This window comes from Schistocerca nitens, chromosome 2 (genome assembly GCF_023898315.1).
Source record: "Schistocerca nitens isolate TAMUIC-IGC-003100 chromosome 2, iqSchNite1.1, whole genome shotgun sequence".
NCBI lineage: Eukaryota > Metazoa > Arthropoda > Insecta > Orthoptera > Acrididae > Schistocerca > Schistocerca nitens.
The window spans coordinates 871,236,950-871,250,421 of NC_064615.1; the positions used below are offsets into that span (position 1 = coordinate 871,236,950).

The following is a 13,472-nucleotide window of genomic DNA, read 5'->3' on the forward strand; positions in this document are numbered from 1 at the left end:
TGGTAGAGTAGTGCTCGAACCTTGATGAGAATCCATCCACACAATGTATCCAGTCCTTGTAGTTCCATTCCATATTTTTTAGTCGTGCCATATTGTTTTTTTCTAATGAATTTCTTTCACTCATGTTTATTGAAGTAAAGCACCATTGGTTCATTGATTCTACAGCAGTTTCTTCTTTTTTCCACATGGTGCATTTTTCTGGAATTGTGTACTGACACTCGTTTGATGCAGCTCTCCATGCTACTCTATCCTGTGCAAGCTTCTTCATCTCCCATTACCTAATGCAATCTACATCCTTCTGAATCTGCTTAATGTATTCATCTCTTGGTCTCCCTCTACAATTTTTACCCTCCACACTGCCCTCCAATGCTAAATTGGTGATCCCTTGATGCCTCAGAACATGTCCTACCAACCGGTCCCTTCTTCTTGTCAAGTTGTGCCACAAACTCCTCTTCTCCCCAATTCTATTCAATACCTCCTCATTAGTTATGTGATCTACCCATCTAATCTTCAGCATTCTTCTGTAGCACAATATTTCAAAAGCTACTATCCTCTTCTTGTCCAAATTATTTATTGTTCATGTTTCACTTCCATACATGGCTACACTCCATACAAATACTTTCAGAAACAACTTCCTGACACTTAAATATACTCGATGTTAACAAATTTCTCTTCTTCAGAAATGCTTTCCTTGCCATTGCCAGTCTACATTTTATATCTTCTCTACTTCAACCATCATCAGTTATTTTGCTCCAAACTTTGACATGATGAATCTGAATCTACTGTGGGAAGGAACCCCAGCAACAAGATTATTATGGGAGTCTACTGTTCTTTCCTAGTACATATTCTGCCTTGGTACTTCAATATAACCACTAAGTAAAAATATGCAATACATGATTTCATTTCAAGTGAAGTCACATCACCCATTCTATTATGTTGGGCAGCATATTTATTTTATTTTATTTATTTATTTAGTGCCACTATTATCACATTCGTGATATTTGACTTATCAAAGTACAGAACAGTATAAAATATTACATATTTATGTCATGTACAAAATCTTATCATTGGTATCATCACATCTTTATAACAAAAACATTATTCTTTTTAATTTGATTATAAAATTATAAATGAACGTACTGAAAGAATAAAAGCTAGCAAAACCCCTTGGGTGATTTTACTAAAACTATTAAATACAAGTACTTTAGTTAACTAGGCATAGCAACATATGGCACAAATGCTAGGTGCATAATTAGATAAATACATGAATGAAAGAAGTTTGGTTTTATCTAGGAATGGTTGGTAATTATGAATTTTTGTTTAGAGAGTTATGAAGCAGACCTACAGATTTGAGCAAAATTCCAAGTATTGATTAATGCTGTAGAAGCTGCTGTTTATTAGTAAATTTTTTAGTTCTTTTTTTATGTATTAATACTTGGTATTTTTTTGATGCTATCTGGCAATGAACTGTACAGAATTTTTGGTTTGTAAATAGCACTATCCTGATATATTGATTTTCTGTGCACATCCCTATGACAGTCATCCCTGTTCCTTGTTTGATAATTGAGGATCTCACTGTTCAAAGTTGAAACTTGGTGGTTTTTAATGAACAGATGCTTTCAAATATAAATATAGATGGTAAGGTAATGATTTTTAATTCCTTAAAGATACCTCTACATGGTGCTCTGCAAGCAACATCACTTATTAATCTTACAGCTTTCTGTTGGAGCTTAAAAGACTTCTTTCCAAACGGGATATTTCCCCAGAATACTATACCATACTTCAGTAGACTATAAATATATGCATAATAAGCACTACTGTTTCAGTATTGCAGCAATCTTCAAGCACTTTCAATATGCAACAGTACTTACATAATTTTTTGTTAAGCATTTCTACATGTTTTCCCCATCTTAGAAGCTCATACACCCATAATACTAAAAGTTTTATGTGATTCTTTTGCTGAATTTGGCTATTTGATAATGTGAATTTTACATTGGTCCTGTTTTTGTTCCTTATATGGTTGAAGTTCATCCATACAGTTTTCTTGTGATTGACAACTAACAGTTATCTTTAAACCATTTTTCTGCCACTTCTGCTGTTTTGCCAATTTTTGGTTCATCCCATAATCATTCTTCCCTTTCATAATGAAGCTGGTATCATCAGCTGTTGAAAACTGTTGTGGTAGGACATTAATAAAAATCAAGAATGACAATGGTCCCAATACCGAGCCCTGGGGAACCCCATAATTAACTCTTTTATATTCAGAATGGTGCACATTTCGATCCTATTAAATTTGTACTCTTTGTTTCCTATCAGTTAAAAATGACTTGAACCATTCATAGGAAATACCATGGACACCATAATTATACAGTTTTAACAGCAGTAGATTATGATTTATAAGATCAAACACTTTAGAAAAGTCAAAAAACAACCCACATATCAGTTCCTTGTCCTCAATAGCTTTGTAAACAAGATTTAGGAAACTGAAGAGAGCTGTTTGTGTAGATTTGCCTTTTCTGAAACCATTAGTGTCAACTGACCTGACATTATGACTATTGGCCTGAAAAATTATAAATCTGCGAGTAACAACCTTCATTTAATATATGAAGGACAGTTCAATAAATTTAATTTTCCTGTTACAGCTGCACACAAAGTGTGTTTAGCTAGATTTTTGTTTCAATGCTTTTTCTTCAGTTGTTAGTTATCCTATTTTCTTTTACTGTAGGTGGAACAGCACATCCCTGTTACAGAGAATGCAAAGAAAATGAAGATCCTATGATATGTCACTACAATTTTACTGCTGGCTTATTCACAACAATGAGCATTCAATGTGGAGACTGCCCAGATGTTGAAGAAGACTGCAGCAAGCCTGGATGTATTACAGCTGGTGGTGCAGTGCGTTCTGTATCAGTTGTTAACCAGCGCATACCAGGGCCTGCAATATTGGTAATGTATTCATTTGGACAGTAACTAACAGAGAAAAGCTAAAAACATGTTATTGTCACATTGGAATTTTGTAAACTTAAGATAGAAATACACTGACAGAAAATAAAATTAGTAAGCCTGGAAAGACAACATCAGTTTTGATCTGATAGCAGCATATGCCACTTGGCATTAGCAGATGTACTGATAATGGTTTCAGCATCATCCACCAACAGGTAGCATAGTGGCATAGCTGTAAGAGTGCAATCTGTGTCTACCCTGGGGTAGGGAGTGTTCACAGGCAGAAGGCTCAGTATGATGCAAACACGTGAAGCAAACAGGCAACCATGTCATGGAAATGCACACGTGCTTTGTACGGGCAAGTGAGTGAATTTGACAGCAGTCAAATTTTGGCCTTTCGGAGAATTGATACTTAAGTAGGACGTGTTGTGTCAATTGTGCAATGATGCTGGTACCAGTAGTCACTTGTACACTCTCACACCCATAGATGAGTTTGTGGATGTCAACACACCACAGACACCCGCCAAGATCATTGTACTGTAAAGGAAGTAGTGGCAGATTGTACCACTACCACAACATGGATAAGAGGGCTTGTGAGCAGTGGGACTAAGGAGACCCGTATCTCTAGCCTTGCTTCCACTCAGGCCACAGCATTGACATGCATGGCTCTACTGGTGCCATCAGAGGATCAAGAGGATAACAGAATGGAGTGCCATGGTGTTCAGCAATGAAAGCAGATTCTGCCTGCATGCATGCAATACTCATTTGTGCATACAACATTGATCCAGTGAGTGCTGTCTCATAGAGTACATTAGAATAAGACACAATGGCTCCATCCCAGGCTTACAGGCTGGAGTGTGATAAGCTATGACTCTGGTTCACCTTTGGTGTTTCTGGAGGGAATGCTAACCTGAGCTCAGTATGTGTAGAATGTTGTTAGATCTGTTCTTTTGCCATTCTTGCAACAGGTAGGTGATGTGTTGCTCCAACATGATAATGGTCACCCACAGACTACCCATGAAACTCAACATTCTCTGAAAAACGTGCAGCAACTTCCTTTGTCAACATGATTTTCAGACATGTCTCCAATCAAACATGTGTGGGATATGATGGGACAAGGAGTGACTCCGGTGACTCGTCAACCAAGTAGCTCATACATAACTACATGAACAGGTCAAGCAGGCATGGCATAATGTATTCCAGTACAGTATTCTTCATCTACATGACTGACTGGATACCAGAGTCAGCGGCTGCATTAGTGCCCATAGAGTCTACACCATGTACTAATATGGGTGTTTCAGCATAGGTCAATACCTGGTACCTCAGAACCACTTGAACTATTGATCTATAAATGTAACCATTTCATATACTCCATATGCATTTTGCAACAATAAATATTGAGTGAATTGCAAAAGGTGTAGTATTTTTATTCCAGCAGTGTACAATCAAGCAATCTATGTACTGGTAGGTGAAGAACACAAGACATGACCACTAGACAGGAAGTTTAGCTTTCGAGGCATCTTAATGTGACACAAGAGGGGAAAAAATGTAAAAAAAAAATTATTTTGGGATTTAGTGGGGATGTCACTCACAACATGAGACCAAAGATACATAATAGGAAAATAAAACATGGTGCTGGACCAAAACATTCATGACTGAAGTAAAAAATAGTCTGTCATCAAGTAAATGTACATCTACAACGTGGGCAGAGAATGTACCTTTTAAGAGAGATTTGTTGTTCTTACTTTTCTTAAACATCTATACATTTTATTAAGAACTTACAGAGATGCGTATTGTCATAATTTACAAAAGCATAGACTCATTGTTTTGACATTGTGCCCGCAACTAGAGGAGGCCTTATTCTTTTTATGAGGGTAGTTTTGTGTGTACCAGAAAGAAATCTTGACAAAATATTAACAAAAAAATTATTTTCTCAAATGTTATCTGCAACTGAGGAAACAAATAGTCTAGAAGGCTCTACTGCAAGCAGTTTTTGTGCATGGTTGTATTTATGGAATCTAGGTAACACTAATTTCATGAAATGTCTGGGGAAGAAATTGACTGAGTTATGTCCTTTTGGACCTTGTAGCAAGATCCTCACATTAAAAGTTTTTTTAAGAAATTGCTTGAACTGAGATCATAAGTGACCTTAATGCTAATGAGGCTACAAATGGTGCAGGATTAGTTGTTAAGAGACTTACTGAAATTATGGAAATTCCAGTGATTTCATCCAAAGTAGTCATCCAGTGAAGCCAAAAGTGTAATGGGACTGGTCTTAGGCATGTCCAAAGGAAAGTAACAGAAAGAGTTCTTGTGGTCATGGCAGTGAAGAAACACAGATACACCTACTCTTGTGGGAACAACAAGAGCTTCGAGAACTTGAAAACTCTCTGACATCCCAGAGAGAGAATCTTTGGGGGAGAAAAAGCAGAGACTAGCAGTGCATTCTTGATGTAACAGTGAGGAAGCTCTGTAAATTCTCTCTATGCAATAAAACAATTCATGTATAACCACAATGTGATAGATTGCTACTCATCATAAAGGTGACTCATTGAGTTGCAACGTGGAATTTCCATTGTTTCATGTAAAACCATATCGTACATGATTCAGTAGTGGTTCTAGTATGGCTTACTAGTTTACTTCCACATTGGTGACACCATGTTTCCCTCTGAATGTGTATCATTTTACTGTTCAATGATATTCAGTCAGATCCCTTGATAACAAGGTGATCAACACAATCTACAGCAACCACCGAATCAGTGCTGATTACATAAGAAACCTGAGTACAGTGCATAAAGAACAATGTCATTTTTGTGCTGATTATACAGTTGGAAGTGAGAGTGTTGTTAATCTCTACAGTGATCACATGGACAGTGAACAATTTCAACAATGACTCACAACAATGGTCTCTTATTATAGTTCGAGGGCAATACACCAACAGACTGTTCTTCGAATCAGTTTATTCCACAGCGTACATCAAATGTGAATCTTGTGCCTTCCACATCTTCTGCACTGTGTGTTGGATATACCAACATGGTCCGATGTGCTGAACAAACAATTGGCAGCCATCTTACCACAAGCTGTTTGCTTATTACATAGTGCCCTGGATAATGTTCATTGGACAGTGCAACAAATCAGAATACTATCCAACACAATTCTTGTGCTAGTGTCTTACCAACCACAAATAGCATGCTCTGGTTGGATTATAACAAGTTGCATCCAGTTCCCATCCAACTAGCTGTGTATTATGGACTATCGTCAGCAGGGCTAAACTATGCAACAGTTGCACAAAAGCTCAAACTAGACCTTGCCTCCACAAACAATTTAACATGTCAGTGCCTATCGTAACATGGTGCAACTGCTGCTTCTTTTCCACCTGTGTCTACTGCATCACATTCTAAATATGAGCATCTCAATTACACTTCTCTGCAACCAGTTATGCATCAGTTTTACTGGCTGGCAACCACCTTATCCCATGCAACAAATGCTAACCAGAGCACACAAGTCGTCTGTCCAACAGTCAGTTCTACAAGAGCTCAAACCTTTCTGCATAACGTTCCCAACAGGCTCATGCCTCCCATGCATTCCATGTGACATGACCTTGGATAGCCACATATTGTAAAGCCACACTGGGGGACATCTATGAACCACTGAAGGCGAAATCACCTCCCACACTGAACTACCATACCTGTGTCCCACAATCTTCACCTCCAAAGAGTGTTAATTACCCCAAACTGCCACCATTCAAAAAAGACCACCCAACACAGTGGTTTGCCATGGCTGAAAGTCTTTTTGAGTCATTTGGAATATTCAACAACATTACAAAATATGTGAACATCCTCTGTTATCTGGTCAAAAAAATGGTTCAAATGGCTCTGAGCACTATGGGACTTAACATCTATGGTCATAAGTCCCCAAGAACTTAGAACTACTTAAACCTAACTAACCTAAGAACATCACACAACACCCAGACATCACGAGGCATATCTGGCCAAACAGGCAGATCTAATCAATGATATCATCTTTCCATTACCACAGATGAACAAACAGGACACTGTTAAAATGTTCTTACTACTCTGACTTTCTCATATTTTTTTTTGAATAATTTTATGAGGCACTGTATGACCGGCATCCACAACTCAACAAACCTTAACAATACTGGTGCCAGCTATGAACTAACATTGATACTAACCTATTATGCAACACAGCTCCATGGACTCTATGGCTTGTCATCCTGCTGATTGACCTGCAGCTCATCATGATATCAAATGCTGCTGAACCAGTGCTTGTAAATCATCTGTTCATGGGAATCGATCATCATCATGCCATTAACACAATACACACAAATGCCTCATGCTTGGCACAGAAGGCGCCGCAATCTATGCCACCTGAAATGTACTGAACTTGTATGAGAGCTGGCGATGGCAGTGCCATATGGCACCCACAACCAGTGCCGTGCCCACCTCCCACTCCCTAGCACTCAGGTGTGTGGTTAAAGATAGTACAATGCAACACATTGTAATGACAAGTCTGTCCAGTCATCATAAAACATGCCGCTTCTGTTCAGTAGATCTGCAGATCACAAAAAACGCTACTGATGAACTGCTCCAAGTGGGGATCATGGGACCGTCAGACAGTCTGTGGGCTTCCTGGATCAAACTTCTAGTGAAATAAGAAGTACCATAAGTAGAGCTACGTGAAATTCATTTATGCTATAAATGTGCAATAAAATACGACATCAACGCATTTCAGTGAGATTTATTAAAATTTGCAGATTTCAGCAAAATTCATTAAAATTAGCATATTTTAGTGAAAACTATTAAAATCGAGATATTTTCCGTAAGACAAAAACCGAATTTCATTTCCTTGTTTTAGCGATTTTGCTCAACCAATTTACACAAATGATGTCTGGATACCAGCTGTTCTAGTTACCGCAATGGCTGTTACTCCTCAATTAAAAAGTATAAGTAGACAATTTCATGCTCAGTCTCTTTTCCTACTTCTCCTGAACTGCGCAAAACGTCTCTCCATCCACATTAACCAAAAATTTTTAAAAATACGACATAACCTCACGATCTGATATGCTTCATAATCAGTTGTGTGTTTACATTAGGTTTGTTTGAGATAGCCTACTTCAGTCATCTCCAGTAAGATCTGACCATTGCTTCTGCGCATGCGCGAGTTGGATTCTACTCCAACACTTTGACACCAATGTTTGTTGGCCAAAGTGTGTGGATCCGGCCATATGGTGTAAACACGTGTATGTAAAATTTTGTGAGTGTTTCGAAGTGATAATAGTGTGTTAAAAATGGGTAGGCATAAAGTCAGTTTGCAGGAGCGATGCAATGGCTATCCTAAAGAAGAAGGTTTTTATGTTCACGATAAAAACACTTTTATGTGTCGATGTTGTAATGAGAAGCTCAACTGGGAGAAGAAGGACAATTTAGGAAAACACATTAATAGTGCTAGTCACAGGGCAAAAAAAGCGTCTGCAGTGGTTGCAGGAACTTCATCAAAAAGGCAAGCTGCTATTGGCGAGATGTTAGACAGAGCCAAAAAAGTGAAAACTGACAATGAATGTATGCACCACGATATAGTTAAAATGTGTTTAAAGGCCAACATACTATTGACAAAATTAGATAACATTGAAGTTAGATCCTTTTTGAACAAATATGTACCCGGTGCTGGTTGTATACCAAGTTCAGATAGACAGTAAGTGCAGTGACAAAATGAAAGAAGAAATCAGAGATTCTGTGAAGGATGTATGTATTGTGATTATTACTGAAGAAACGAGTGACAAAAATGGAAGGTGCATATTTGCGGTTTTATTTCGGCCATGACCTCAACCTCCGAACAGAAACTGTATCTGGCTTCATGCAATTTTTTAGATGTTGCTAACAGAAGTACTTGTGCCCAGGCCATAGTGGATACCCTAAAAGACTACAGCATTAAATATGAAAATGTTGTGGGTTTAGTATCAGACTCTGCTGCATACATGGGATGTTGTTTTGAGGCACTTCAAGTACTGATTGGAGACCATTTAATAAATTTCAAGTGCTGGGCCCACAAAATGAACTTAGTCGGTGACGTCTTTATGAAAGAACTAAAGGAGCTAAATTTTATTCTGAGTAAAGTGAAAATGGTGTTCCTGCACTCTCGCAAAATGAAAAGTGCCTACCTTCAGTTTCTCCAAGAAAAATATCCTCACCTGCCAAAAAACCTTTTTCCTGACCCGATAATCATGAGGTGGAATTCTTGGTCCCATGCAGTGAAGTACTTGGACACATACTTAACAGCTATCATCAAATTTTTCAGATCACTGCAAAACAAAAATGCTGCCATTGAGCTCATTTTGGATCACTTAAAAAATGTAGCTGCCTCAGATATAGTCGTCCTGCAATGCAAATTTGTAAGCGACATATGTGCTAGCATTGTTAGTTTCACCACAACACTAGAGGGAATGACTTACCCATTTGCACATTTGTTAAGGGAGGAACTCGAGAGTATTAAATCAATACTGAAAAGAAATTCTGAAGGTTGGTTTTCAACAGGCACTATTAATTATATAAACACATTCCAAAAAAAGGCACGGAAAGCATCTGCAAAAAGTTTTCTTAAATCTGCTGCTATGAAAAGTTTACCAAAGCTATGTAAACACACAGCACCAGACCCAGCTAATATTTTTTACGAAAACATTGGCAAGCTCTTCAACCCTGCAGTTTGTGGTGCGAAGTTAAATTTGGACAATTCTGCTGTTGTTAATATAGCAAAAACAATCCCGAAATTTCACGGGATTCCAACTGACGGTTTTATGGAGGCATATTCGTCATTCCATTGACACCTTATTGATTGTTTGAGGCATGATGAGAAGCCTGATATATTGCAGCTTCTACTAATTGAAAAGCTTAAATATGACGAATTTGGAAATGCTGCTTTATCTACACTATGGGTACCTATGAATAGTGTGGATGTGGAGAGGTACTTCTCAACATACAATTTAATTGTAAGTGACAGGAGGAGGTCAATGAAGCCAGACACTATTGAAACAACTTCAGTGACTGCATTCAATAGATAAACATTTTCATATTGGTGTATAGTGAGTGGTAATTCGAATGAGAAATAAAATTATGATGATGTGTTCCATAAATAATCAATTTCCTATTTTCTTCTTCTTTTTGTTATTACAAGAAAACTGGGAATAGTGAAAAAGAAAAATCAAACTTTAAGGTAAGAATTTTGTCGTTTAACTGCATAAAGAAACCAAAAAAAGTAAATAATAAATTCAGATATAAAAAGCTAAATTCAAATTTCAAAATGCTAAATTTTCGAAGTTTATTTGCTAATATCATGTAGCTCTGACCATAAGGCTCTGTTGTGATTACCAGGTTCTTAATTCCAGGGCAGTTCATGACAGCTTCCCCATTTCTAACAAACAAGATTTTCTTCATACACCTGCAGTCACAAGAATTTTCCGTTCATTGACTGTAAATGGGCATACCTGCAGATTCCAATGCACCCAGACAACATAATGAAAACTGCCATTATTACTACATTTTGGCTCTTCAAGTACCATTGTATGGCATATGGTTTGAAGAATGCAGCCCAAACAAGGTAACAAATCATTGTTAGGCTCTTCTTTCACCTCCTGCACTGCTACACATATTTAGATGATATTTTGATCTATTCCATTAACCTCAATGCCCCCTCAATTCATTTAGAGCAAGTGTTAGTTGCACTCCATGAAGGGAAGGTATCATTAACAAGTCTAAATCTTAGCTGAAACAACCTGAGGTTACTTTCCTGGGCCACACTCTGAACAGCAGATGGCATCCATCCCCTGGTGGAGCATGTGTGCATGGTCCAGAACCTGCATCTACTGGAGGCATACCACAACTTACATCATTTCGTCAGCAGACTAAACCTTTACTGCCTTAACTTACCACATGTGCTACTACATAACTGCTGCTGAAAGATGTGCTGGCCAGAAAGGACAAACATGGAAAAAATGGTCAAATAGATGGTGAGCATAAAAGAAGCATTCTAGACCTCAAAACAATCACTACTCACCCTAGCCCAATCCAACATGAATGTGCAACTCACCCATACAACAGATACTAGCAACAACATGATGGGGACTGTGCTGCAGCAAATCTTCAGCATTGTACCATAGCCACTTAGATTCTTCTCCAAGAAGCTCATGTCTTCCCAGTATAAGTGCTCTGCCTTCAGTCATGAGCTACTCAGAAGCTAACATGTGAACAAACTTTCTTGAGAGGACATAGAAGGGTGCAACATAATGGTTTGCACCGACTATAACCCACTTGTGGACACAATCAAGAACGCACCTCAAGATGTCAGGCTACACAATTTCTACCACTCAGACCTCATTTCAAAGTACACTACTGACATCTGCTATGTTCAAGCGGCAGTGAACATAATCACATATTATCTCGTGTGGATTGGTGCAATTTTGTTACAATACGGCTATGAACTTGTGGTCGCAGAGGAACCCAATGACCCTTGTACCAATTAACTCATGACAGATCAGATGACCAACGTTCATATTGAATGCCAAACCTTACCCAGTACTGAGATAACACTGCTGTGCGACATGTCCCAAGACAGAATACACCTCATCGTGCCACTCAGAATGTGATGCAAAGTGTACAACAGACTACACAATTTGAGCAACCCAGGAATCTGAACAACAATGCACCTTGTCATGGCCAGATTTATGGGGCCTGGGGTTAAGCAAGACAGTAGAAGCTGGGCACAAGGTGTCTAACCTGTCAATGAAGCAAAGCTGACCGACACACCCAGGCACAGCTGGACACTTTCTGATACCCAAAACAAGCTTAAATAAGTACATACCAAGATTGTAGCACCTCTTACTTGATCAGAATGCTTCCAGTACATGCTTTTGGCTATGAATAGAACACTGAGATGGTTTCAGGCAGTACTGATCTGCAATATTGCAATGTAAATGATGGGATGCACATTTATAGAAATGTGGAACACGCACTTCAGAATCCCAGAAGAGATCCCCACTGACCAGGGCCAGCAGTTTGTGTCACCTCTCTTCACAGCCCTGTGCTACCTGTGAAGTAGTGCAATATCAATCACACGTACACCACATCTTGTCACTCACAAAGCGATGTGATAGTTGAGATGAGGCACAGGACTATACAGTGGCTCTGATGTGCCGTGATGGGTTCTGGTCTAATGCACTGCCATGGTTGCTCCTCAGCATTTGGTTGGCATACAAGCATGACATCCATGAATCATTCGCTGAGATCCTATTCAGCAAAACCCTATTGCTTCTGGCAGACTTTGCAGAGCATAGTTTGACACAGCACACACTGACCTCCCAACATTAGTGGACCATGTTTGCACACGTATTCAGATGTGTTCATGCCACCACTGTCATCACACACACAACCAAAAATTTTCATTCATAAGGACCTTCGCCGGTTTGAGTTCATAATGATACGTGATGGCACAATACATCCAGCTCTCCAGCCACCATACACAGGCACTTACAAAGTGATTTTCCACAGAAACAGATGTGCAACATGCTAGTATGCAGCATGCCAACAACAGTGTCACTTGCAAGGCTCAAACTTGCTTGGATTCTGCAGGATGACCACACAATGACCCTCTCAGACATCAGACCACCCGATTCCAACACAAGTGAACAGACTATGCTGATGCCCCCAAAACCTCACCTCTGGGACCAGTACCATCTAGTCACTCACTCACAGAGCTACAGTCAGCATCGCCTGTACTGCACATCACCTCCCAATCATGTTACAGCCACATCAGACAGCCGTCTCAACATCTGGTGCAGGCACCTGTATGCCATTTGTAAGTATGCCCCTTCCCCCTCCACAGCAGACAACAAATACCTCCATATGCTGAAGGCATCAAGAAACCTCACCACAACTGCACCATGCAGGAGCCATATGGCACGTGCCTCAAAGACAAATGGTCTGACCATGTCTTGCTCGTGCACCAGCCACAGCATGGCTGGTCTGTCATGTCAATTACTTTTAATGCAACCCACAGTGTTCCATACTCCCCCATGGGGAGGGGGGGGGGGGAGGGGGGGTAGAACTCTTTGGGAACATCAAGATCTTTGAGAGGTTGAAAGGTCTTTGGCATGCCAGGGAGAGGATCTGTGGGAGATAAAAAGCAGAGACTATCAGCATGTTCTTGATGTTGTAATTGTGTGGAAGCACTGGAAATTCACTCTATGTGATAAAAAAGTTCACATATAACCATGTTGTGTATCATTCAGTAGTACCTTGCTTCCACACACTTAAAGGGTTAATCTTTCTAGTGTAATGAGGAGGTATTGATGAAGAATAGAAATCTATCCCACTGACATGGAGAATACTCCGCTGCAAAGAAACTCTGCAATGACTAACTACATCAATAAGATAAATTAAGACAAATTCAGTGATTAAGTTTTTCCTAACATGAAAATCTTGGAAAACCTTATTTATGAAAACAGAAGAACTTGCTAACAA

The 13,472-nt window shown here is 39.1% G+C and overlaps 1 protein-coding gene across 1 annotated transcript in view; it reads left to right on the forward strand.

Annotated features, from left to right (window-relative positions):
- The window catches only part of LOC126237153 (uncharacterized), a 219,466-nt gene that overhangs the window by 32,716 nt on the left and 173,278 nt on the right, over positions 1 to 13,472 (forward strand). Inside the window, exon 3 of the mRNA XM_049946999.1 lies at positions 2,726 to 2,946. Coding sequence (XP_049802956.1) covers positions 2,726 to 2,946 — 221 coding nt within the window. The remainder of the gene's footprint in view (positions 1 to 2,725; positions 2,947 to 13,472) is intronic.